The sequence below is a fragment of the Corythoichthys intestinalis genome, chromosome 15 (genome assembly GCF_030265065.1).
Source record: "Corythoichthys intestinalis isolate RoL2023-P3 chromosome 15, ASM3026506v1, whole genome shotgun sequence".
Classification (NCBI taxonomy): domain Eukaryota; kingdom Metazoa; phylum Chordata; class Actinopteri; order Syngnathiformes; family Syngnathidae; genus Corythoichthys; species Corythoichthys intestinalis.
In genome coordinates this window covers 19,110,930-19,121,750 of record NC_080409.1, presented here as the reverse complement: position 1 = coordinate 19,121,750, position 10,821 = coordinate 19,110,930, and the positions used below count along the sequence as shown (strand labels likewise).

General features: G+C 40.3%; 1 protein-coding gene across 2 annotated transcripts; it reads right to left on the bottom strand.

Moving 5' to 3' along the window:
* Positions 1–525: 525 nt before the first annotated feature.
* Positions 526–2,799, bottom strand: nkx2.2a (NK2 homeobox 2a). Of its 2 annotated transcripts, none has more exons than XM_057859920.1 (2): positions 1,834–2,799; positions 526–1,551 (listed from the first exon to the last, which is right to left on the bottom strand). In XM_057859920.1, exons 1-2 carry the CDS (start codon positions 2,096–2,098, stop codon positions 968–970), a joined length of 849 nt encoding a protein of 282 aa, XP_057715903.1. In that variant the 5' UTR covers positions 2,099–2,799; the 3' UTR covers positions 526–967. The 2 variants fall into 2 exon arrangements, with proteins under 2 accessions (XP_057715903.1, XP_057715904.1); XM_057859921.1 differs by having other exon boundaries at positions 526–1,524.
* Positions 2,800–10,821: the final 8,022 nt, after the last annotated feature.

Here is a 10,821-nt window from a genome sequence, read left to right as displayed (position 1 = left end):
ATTGCTTTTTCCCTTTTCGTTGCAAATTAGGGTTCTAACAAGATAATAGAACGTTTATTGCATTAAACTACTTTTGCTGCAGCGTACAAGGCCGGGCACGCTGACAAAAAGGAGAGAGCTTTGACATAAAAGCTTTCTTGTGTTGAGAAGCCCTCTTCTATTAAGTGAGTGGATTTTGCTCCCATTTCACAAGTGACTTCAGGCTTTATTAGTGAGGCCGTTTGGGTATTCTCTTGGATACAATTTGACTGAAGGACACAAGATCTATTTAGTGGCAAAATGAAGTTTTTCTGATTGTGTTATATTTTATAGTAGTGATGTGGCATTGATTTTTTTAGTCTTGATTTTTTTTTTTTTTTTTTTTTTTTGTGCACGGGGCAGCAGAGTATAATATAACGGAAACAATTCACACTTTGCGTTAGGGTATTATTTAAATATCTCCTATTTACGCGCTAACTATAACATTTTATCCAAAAAAACAAAAAAAAACTATTTACATTAAATAAAAACAAATTGATAAGAAAATCTGAAAAGTTGCCAGTGTTTATTCATGGCCATAAATATTTTTCGGTCCATAAAAGAAGCAAGAAATTAACATTTCTATAATTATAAAGTGGTTCGCACGTGCTGATAATAACACGAGGGTAAGAGAGGGGAAGAAAATATATCTACAACCAACACACAACATACTTTTACAAAAAAAAGTTCACAAGAAGAGCATTGACATTCTCGATAAAATCTATAAGGGGCAAGGGTGATTGGAGCCAGTTCTCTTAACGAAAACATGTAAACACGGTGCACACATGAGCCCCGGATAAAAACGGTACTATGTACTGTGTATACTGCAGAACATAATGAAGTCTTTCGTATGTGGGTTTGCGTGGGGCTTTCCCCTTCTCTTTGCGTGTGTATCGAAAGCGCCTAGTGTGCCTTCCCAAAGACGAGTCTCGAGTCTCTACCGCGTCCCTTACCAAGTCCACTGTTGCGTTTGCACCAAGTGGTGCGCCGTGGGGAAATGTGGCGTGGCCGTGGCGCCGTACTGAGCGTTATACTGCATGTGCTGGAGCGACTGCGCGCCGTACGCTGTGAAGGGGATCCCGGCCTGAAAAGTGGCCGCCAAGTCCTGAGCTTTAAGGGTGTGACAAGGCTTCCCGTCCCTCACTAAGACGGGCACGGCCACTCGCCTGGGAGAAGGGAGGTGGCTGACTTCCATACCTTTCTCGGCCCGCGCTCGCTTCATCTTATACCGGTGGTTTTGGAACCAGATCTTGACTTGAGTCGGGGTGAGGCGGATCAAGCTGGCCAGGTGCTCCCTCTCCGGGGCCGACAGGTACCTTTGCTGTCGGAAGCGGCGTTCCAGCTCGTAGGTCTGCGCCTTGGAAAACAACACCCGCCTCTTGCGCTTCTTGCCCGAGTCGCTGCCTCCGCTGCTGGACGTCTCCTTGTCGTTGTCCGGTGACTCGTCGTCCGCGGACGGCTCTGGGGATTTAGCCGAGTCCTGGGAGCCGGCGGAGAGGCCGTGCACTGCGGCGGCGAGAAACGGGAGGAACACTGTCAAAATGTTATGGTCAGCTCCAAAAAGGACACTTAATTCAGACTTGCATGCATCATCAAAAATAGGCATTTCCACATGCGCGGTGACGGGACCCAAAATAACTAGGGAGTCGGTGAAGCGTTCAAATGTGCATTGTGTGCTTGCAAGAATCATGCACGTCAAATCCAATTCAATACAAAAGCACCATTTGTTGAGCTACAACGCCTCGGTGCATCGAAATTATTCGTCATGATGCATGCAAACATGAACATTTTTCAAGATTATGAGCCTCTACTTACATGAATATTGAATACTGTCCGTGGTGGCGAGCCATCGCGTGTACGGATTGTCACTAGTGTCATAAAACGGGTTCTTTAAAGGCAGGTTCTGCACATTTTCCAGGGGACTTTTCACCAAAACTCCAGTGCTTTTCGTCGTGGACGTGCTCTCCGAGCCTTCCGTGTCCTCCTCCGCTCCGGTGATAGATCCCTCTTCGTCATTCGTGTCCGGAAGGTCCAAAATGTCCTTAACAGAGAAGCCCGTCTTTGTGTTGGTCAACGACATATTCTGGTGGGGGGCGACCAAAAAAGTTGCAGCACCAGCACCTTCCTGTCGGTCAATCCGCTGTTTTAGGAGACACACACAAGGGAAAAAAGGAGAAGCTGAGCTGATAGGAGTGGGGAAAGTCGAGCCTATGGAGGAGAAGAGCCGCTGTGGGCGAGCATCGGTTCGGTCTCAGTGAGTCCAGAGAGGGATGCCAAAGTGGCTCAAGTGCTATATGCGCGGCTCATGGATACAGTGCTGGTGCTGGGTGCAGGAGGCAAATAAGCCATTACCTTGTCCGATCCGACCATATAAGGTTGGTCTCCACACATGAACCTGCAGTGAAAAAGCATTAAAACACGCGAAAGGTTGGCCACGTGTGGGCGGGTCTTAGGAGTCAAGTGGATGAAGACAGTGTTTGCAGATGTGAAATTGTGGGTTTTGGGGAGATCCGAGCATCTACCATTGGTGCTTCAGCGTATGATGAGTGGTATAACGTGTCAATTAATTACAAAGACTGGGAGGGCCTTTTCTACTCCCTATTTACATACAAAGAAACTCCAAGTTGCTTTATACTCACTGTGTATTTTAAATAAAGACAATTTTAACGAATTACTCACAATTCCCCCACGCAGTCCTGTTTATCTAAAAAAAAAAAAAGTTTCATTTTCGTATTTTTTTTTCTACCTTTATTTTTGTTTCTGTAACGCGTTTTGGCTTTGTCCAAATATTAAGGGGTAATTTATGTAAACCTTCTGAGTCAATATTTTGGCCAAGGCTTAAGGACAAGAGGCTGAAGCAGGGCTCTGTTTGTTCCGTTTCAAAGACCTATCAAAATGTGACGAGATCATTAATAATAACTCCTACTAATACTACTCATAATAATAACAATAAATACTAATGATAATAATAAAGACAATAATAGTGATAATAATAATGATGATTTGCAACAATTTTAAAATTAATATTACGACGTTGTCTAAGCAATTTACCTAAAAAAACATCATCAAAATTTCTTATTGTTTTTTCCCCCCACTCCATTATTAATATCTTTTATCCGGCGCTACTCTCATTTTGGCATCTCATCCTAATATTTGTTTTCTGTGTGTTTAAAGCCTCTTTTAAAGCGCTCCAACGTGCTTTTTAGTCGAGTAGAAAGAACACTATCATTGTTGTTTATACTTTCTTTTCCTCCCCTTCAAGACGTTGCCTGCCGCTCTCCTCCCTCTGCCGGCTCTCCAGTATGTGATGTGGGTGACAATGTTTCACGTTTTGAGCGAGTCCCCAGCCGCATCCTGGGTGGTCGGACCCGGGCAAACACAAATACAAACCGATTGCTAAGCTGCAGACAATGGCGGAAATGTAGACAAATGTCCGGCTCCTGTTGGAAGCTTTTGTGCTGCTGCAGTTTTTGCATTTATTTCAGGCCCCAAATAATAGATGATTGACGCCCCGCGCACAATGCTTTCTAACTGTTTGGAATAAATCTAAGGTTGTTCCTAGTTGTCATGGTATTCAACTGCTTTCTATGGACTATCTCTTCTTTCAATCCCTGGATCTTTCCACAGTATTAGGAAAGTCCTCCGGGGCGCGCGCACACGTATAGCTACGCACGTGCGCGCACACACACGAGAAAAGTTTTGGAAACTTGTGCACATATTTTACTTAAACATAAACATCATTGTAATTAGTGGTTTTAGTATTTATAATTGTTCATTCAAATAATACTTATTATTATTGTTTATAATAATAATCTTATCTCTCCCATACCACATTTCGAAAGATTTTTATTATAATATTATGCCAGGCTTCCGGTGAATTAAGGTATATATTTTCTTAATCAATGTATATTATTAAATGTGTTTTTGATTATTTCAATATAATAATACGTTATATTATTAATAGAAAAATTATAATGTATACGTGTTTAGCGTGTGTGTATATATAGGCCTTATATTCCACAGACTAGGTAGAATTAATCTCACGTCTCACCATCCCACAAAGGCTCCATTCAGTTCAGCGGGTTATAGGGACAAACTGCAGCCGGTTCTTACGCTCCAATGAGAGAGAGAGAGAGAGGTTACTGACCTGATCCACCAAGTAATGCTGCACCCAACTAAATCCGACATGTGACAGGGGACACGGGGTGCGCACAGCAGACACCCAGAGAGACATTTTGGCAGCACCGAGGTAGGGCCCATGCAAGCAGCTGCAGCCTCACCAGGAACCACACTGCATGGGCCCTTGCAGGACGTCATTTGACTGTTACTTACTTAACCCTAAAAGTGTGCTGAGCCAGATCTGACTGTGTTTGGACCGTGTAGGCTTATTGGCCTATGTCACAGGGCTTTGCTTTTGTGCGTGTGGCACCGTGACAAGGGGGTGTCAAAAGTAGGTACTTTTCACCGGACTAGGACTAGGACTTATTTTTTTGGAGGGCGGGGAGGGGGGTATGTGGTCTATGTTTGATCAGTCTCGTGAGGATTGTGCAGGATAAGGTAAAAGTGCACACGCAGGCTAAGTGGACTTAACCACTTGGAGAGATACCTGTTTACTTTAACTGGTAGTTCAAACACTTATTCTTTACTGACTCTTAGCTTCCTATTCTTCATTTTTTTTTGTTAATCATCATTGTTAATTGGTGAAACACAATTGAAATTTTATTGCTTGATAAACTAAACTCAGCAACATTTAGTAATAACATAATTATAAATACAATACATTATTTAAAATGCTGTTGTCACTTTTGGTGGTTTTGATTAATATTACATTAATTAATATGCTCAGAAAAAATTATTTCCTACGTTTCGAATTATTGGTTGTTTACCGTTGTGTGCGCGCAATTTGTGTATGTGCTACGCGTATCCGAGCGTGGGGGTGCACGCGTGCGTGTGAGGCAGAGAGATAAAGAAGGGCCTCCATGCACGCTGCAGATGCACCAAGCATTAATGGAAAAAACAGGCGCGCAGTGCGGCTGCTTTCCACCAGCCTTATTTTTTTGTGCAGGAAGACTTTCACACAACACATAATAATAATAAAAAAAATACTGGTGTGTTTCTTCTTCAAGAATTTAGTAAGTAGCTCACCATATTATACCTCATTAATTACTGGATATAGAGACACATTTGTACTAGCCAATTAATGGATGGTTAAAAAACTTAATTTTCAGATTCATATTTTTTGCAAAAATCTCACAAATACACAATACTTTCGCTCGCTTTTTTGTCTTAAATATTTCGATGTGCATGATTAATTATAATTCCAGTCCTAAAGAAAACCACGCCAGCAATTGTTCCCTTATAAAAGAAGAAAGAGCTTTTTATATTCTTGATTAAATACACCTTTCGATTCAATGCACAAATAAGAATGCCGCGGGAAGATCCATAATGATGTTGTTCGTTCTCCCTTCCTCTTAATCGCCGAATTTCAGCGTGTTTGGCCGCCTCGGGAGGAGAGTTAGGCTTTGATAAAGATGACCACTCCCGCCTCGGGGCACCCGTGATAAATGTGACAAACCCGATTTCCCTCCTCTGTGATTAAAGACTACATCTAATATTCAGGTAAAGCCGCTACGGTCTATTTAAAGGGTGGCTAAGCCATTGCCTGTGGACATGTGGCTCGGAGGGGGATTTTTCTTTTTTTAAATACAGAATTCACCACTTCCAGGCAAAAGGGAAAGTCTTTATTCGTCTCTATTGGTGTGATAATTAAACATGTCACGGTGAGATTAGAGCGGCGCGGCCGTGCCCCTAGAGGATGACTTCAGTTGTTAAAGCACCAGTTTATTTGTAACGGTGGATTTCATGGCACGCACCGTCATTCTCTGTCATTTACATGTGTGTGTGTGCATGAGTGTGTGCAGGACGAATCGCTGAAAGGACTTGCTCTTCTTTTTAAAAGTGTCAATTGTATTACAAAAAAAAAAGTGATTTTTTTTTACAACTAAATAAATGTTTAAAATTCAGTTGATGTGTACATGGCATCACCAAACAAGTAAAGAAATAAATCCAATGTGTCACGCTCATATAGACAAGGCGTCCTCCTCCTTGTTAGGCAGCCTGTTTGGCAAGTGTGACAATCATGTGAACATCTGTTGACATCTGTAGAGCTCTAGCGGTCCCTACCGGCACTTTTGAGAAACAACAGGGGGTACCCACACGAGAGGAAGCCCAAAATTGTCTACTCAAGACAACTAATAATTGGTATTGTCTATTGCAAAGCATGTTTATATATTCAAATCAGCTACCACTGCTAGGAAATATACTCAGAAAACCTTGAATTAAAAAAAAAATCTATACTGAAGGATCATTTTAAATACAACATGCAAACAGTTCATAAATGTTTTAGTTTTTTGGGGGGGTATTTTTTTTTTTTTTTTTTGTGATGGGGAGATCCAGCCTTGTGCCTCTTCAACATCACGACCACTTCCATGCATCCAGGCCCACAGATAGTACACTGATCAGACCAGCCAAAGAAAGCACGTATACCAAGGCTTACCTTGGGTGGTTGGTCGAGGACGTCTCCGCCGACACCGTGCAGGGTTCATGAAATATCTCCTAATGAGAATGAGGAGTGCGTGCACAGATAAGACTGATGTGGTTTATATACCCTGAAAGCAAGTGCTCCTCTTCTCGTATTGTCCGAGAGCGTTTGCATAGCTGGCCAAGAGGCTCTGCACCTTCCTAACTCTTGCATTGCACAATGTTTGTTTTCCCTTCTATGACGTTAGAAAAAATAGTGGCCATATGTTCATCGGACCATAAACTGGACTGAAGCGCAAACACCAGCGCGTGGATCAACCCAGGTTTTCTCTCAGTTTTTTTCACTGCCATCTGCAACCAACATAGACTATAATGTTGGTGAATAATGTTACAGTTAAGGAGATAAGGGGGTAGCAGGTTGATCTTCACATTATCCCCCATGCACGTAGGGCTCTCTAATAAATGGCTTGGTAACCAAGAAGCAATCACTGAGAGAAGAGCAGATGTGGCATGTTATCAAGCTCGCAGCCAGGTTTACATTAGATACCCTGATACAATGATTGATGACCAGGCAGGTCACACCAATTCACAAGCCCCATTGTGGATCCATGCAGCTTTCACCATGAATGCAGGCTGGCAAACTTACGCTGTGCTACTACACTTTCTTTTTTTTGTCATACTCTGTACTATTTGCACGTGTAAGGGCCTATTTTTTTCTAAATATACTGAAATAATGGGAATCATCATCATCATCATCATCATTATCATCATCGTCATCGTCGTCGTAGTCGTCATCTACACCTCATTCCTCTTTTTTATTCATTGAACAAAAAAACACTGCTATCACTACAACTACTGCTACGACTACTACTGTTTTGAAATATTGAAAATGTAATCTTTTCATATAGTGATCATTTATGACTATATATTTTTTTAAATCTCAGATTTTTTTTGTATGCTAATTACAGCTAAAATTGACATGGTGACCCCAAAATTGTAGTTAGTTTTTTTTCTTTTGTAGGACGTTGTTTTCCTCCACAGCGTTCCTTCCAGAGAAGCAAAAATCCACTGATTAGTTGTAGTAAAACATGCCAGGTTATAGCCATATTACATGGAGAAAAAAATAGTGTTAAATAAACAATGCAGTCGTGTGTGTCTTTCATATTATAGTATATCGCAATTTGATATATTTTCTTTGATAAAGAAGCTGTGATTGGCTGGCAACCATTTCAACGTGTAGCCCACCTCCTGCCCATACTTAGCTGGGATAGGCTCCAGCACCCCCACGACCGTCACGGCGATACAGACGATGAATAAACAATTAATTAAACATGCACATTTCGGTTAAGTACAGAATTCTATAGTTTAAAAAACCTTGACGTGACAGAAAAAAATTGATCCCTTTTGGACTCTGCAACAGAAAATTGTAGGTGTCGAACCAATCCCAGCAACAATTCACCAAAATAGACTGTTTTACAACAGTTTAGCAATGTTGTTGGAAAGTTGATGAGTAAATGCAGATTCATGTTCATATTAAAATGTTGCATACTGAATTATTATAACACATTTTATGTTGCTTCCACTAAAACTTTACATATTTAACCGTTACAGTCACATTTCCACTAGACAGTCATCAAATGGCTTGAAAATGTGGGCTCAGTCAAATTATGGATTATCGAGAATTTTAAACTTCACTGTGTTGATTTTGTTCCAGTGCGCTTGATATTTCATCATAAAATGTTGAATTGGAGAAGTTGTTTTAGTGCCTGTGTTACTGCAACTTTATATTCCAAGTCAAGAAAAAAATCTACTGTATGGATGATGAAAACAAGAAAAAATCTCATTACTGAGTTAATGAAAATTAAAATCTTCAGCATTATTGCAATGCTCAATTCATTCGTGCTATTTTTCTAGTTTCCAAGGCTTCCCACATGAAATTCTTATTATTTGAAAACCATGAATTACATGAATTGTTTCCACTTAAATGGTATAAAAGATAACGCAGAGAACTATTTGATTAAAAACTACTTTCAATTGTAAATGTTATTTTTTAGTAGGAGATAGTAGATATAAAAGTTCTATATACCCCTGTTTAAATGGGGGGGGGGGTGGGGGGGGGTGGGGGGGTGACGACACCAAAATAAATAATTTCAGAATATCTTCCATCATTGATTTCATCTGTAACTTGAAGAAGTTAATAAAACAAAAAAACTTTACAAAAGAGATAGTAAACAACCGAAACAACTTTAATGCAGATGTGTACACCATTCATAACTGGGATTGTGGTTGTTTATTTAAACTCATTTTCCACTGATCTAAAATGAATCTGATTTTAAATCATCTATTTATCTTCTTCTATAACAGTGACTTGGTACTTTGAACTAAACTGTTCATAATTCAGTACACCTTGACTAAGACGTAGTCCCAGCTGATAAGTAGAAAAAAAAAAATCCCTATAACGCAATGTTGTTACTGGAATTCACAGTTGTCAAACTCAAGGCCAGTGAGTCAGATCTGGCCTGTCACATCAATTTGTGTGGTCCGTGAAAGAAAATCAGGAGCATCAACGTCATGTTTCTTGCTAAAATATCAAAAATCTTAGATTGATCGTCACCTTTAAAAACACTGAATGATTGTGTGTGTGTGTGTGTGTGTGTGTTTTGTTTTTTAAAGATTTCAAATGAAATAATTACTTTTGGAAATTATGTTTTAAGTGGATTTTGATTTCACAACCATGTATCGTTGAATTTTTATGCATTATTATTTGAGACATACATTTTTACGGAATCCCAGTTATGATGGTCCCCCCGAAGGAAACCATAACTATGTTGTGGCAACAATGCTGTTTGTTAATATGCAGTTTTTTGTTTGTTTGTTTGTTTGTTTGTTTTTTTGGTGATAAGCCTTGTTTTGTTTCCGCCAAAAATACCTTTTGGAATTTTAAGCCAAAACTAGACCTTGATTTCACTGGACAATAACACAATTTCCCACACACACATTATTATAAAATAACAAAAAAAAAAAATTATATATATATATATATATATATATATATATACACATCCATCTGTCTGTCTATTGGTCGTTCCAGCAGTCTGTCCACCCATCTATCTTTATGGAAGCAGTATGAAGCAAATACAAGGCAAGCTATTCTGACACTATTGGGGGTGTAGAAGCTAAATCAAGACAATGATTTTATTGTGGGAACCTGGAATTTGTGCATGATAATAACAGCGTTGCCTGGAGTTGCAGGAGTGACCATCATTCAATAGTGAATGCATGGCTGATGCAGATTTGTGCAGTGCCACTTTGTGGATGAAAGAGTGAGATTATCCTCCCTGCCACTGCTGTGTTCAAGGGTGCCACTAAGGCCCTAAGAATACAAATAAATAAATTGGCCTCATACCTCGTTTTAAATTCCACATAAAGGCAAAGTAGTTAGTTAGAGATGGAATGTATTCATGGGGTTCACACCAACGAGAAAGAAGCTTTCCACTCAGCTGCTCTGAGAATACTCTTATGTTGTTTGAGATTCACCACAAGTGCTCTGGGTGCTAAATACAAGACCTCCTCAAAAGGGATGGATAAGATAGGCCCTGTCGGTCAAGCTATTATCAATCCCCGGGCTTAAGCTTGATGATGACCATACTTCAAATGTAGTTAATGGCTATGTAAGGACACCCATGGCACGGCTTTCTGAAATCAATCAGTTCAAGTTTTAATGTATTGACCACTCGAGAGGAAAGTGGGAGAGCTTCTCAAGAAAACCGAGACAGTTTTCACGGAGGATTCACTTCTTTAAAAACTTCCATTAAACCAGAGGGCTCCCTTGTATGCTGGAAACTTGCACACGATGATACCCTGTGCTTTCCATTTGGAAAGGTTTAGCCATTTTCTCCCCAAATGCAGGCACTTAGCGATGTGTACTGTGAGATCGGCGAGACCTCTCTGCAAAGGTGAGATGAATGGATGTTTTAGCCCTTCAAGATTTAAGCCAAAGGAGAGAAGATGAACTGTTGTCTAAGAAACACTGAGCATCAGTTGAGTATTTGCATGTCTTAAATGACAGCATGCTCATTGTAAATGCAAGGAGTTCTGAAGTATGCAGGTCTCAACATTTCTGAACCATCGTTACGTGCTCAAGAGGTGAAATTGAAAGTGAGGGCATGAGCTGTTTTAAACGCTCTGAACTGTAACATGGAATACGTTCCATGGGCACTTAGCAAATGTCTGACATTGCCATCAAATGATCATATTTACGGG

Excerpts from the sequence above, each read along its gene's own strand:
- nkx2.2a (XM_057859920.1), bottom strand. The coding sequence starts at position 2,098 with ATGTCGTTGACCAACACAAAGACGGGCTTCTCTGTTAAGGACATTTTG. Across the intron at positions 1,552-1,833 it reads GGACAGTATTCAATATTCAT|TGTTCCTCCCGTTTCTCGCC; the intron begins GTAAGTAGAGGC and ends ACATTTTGACAG.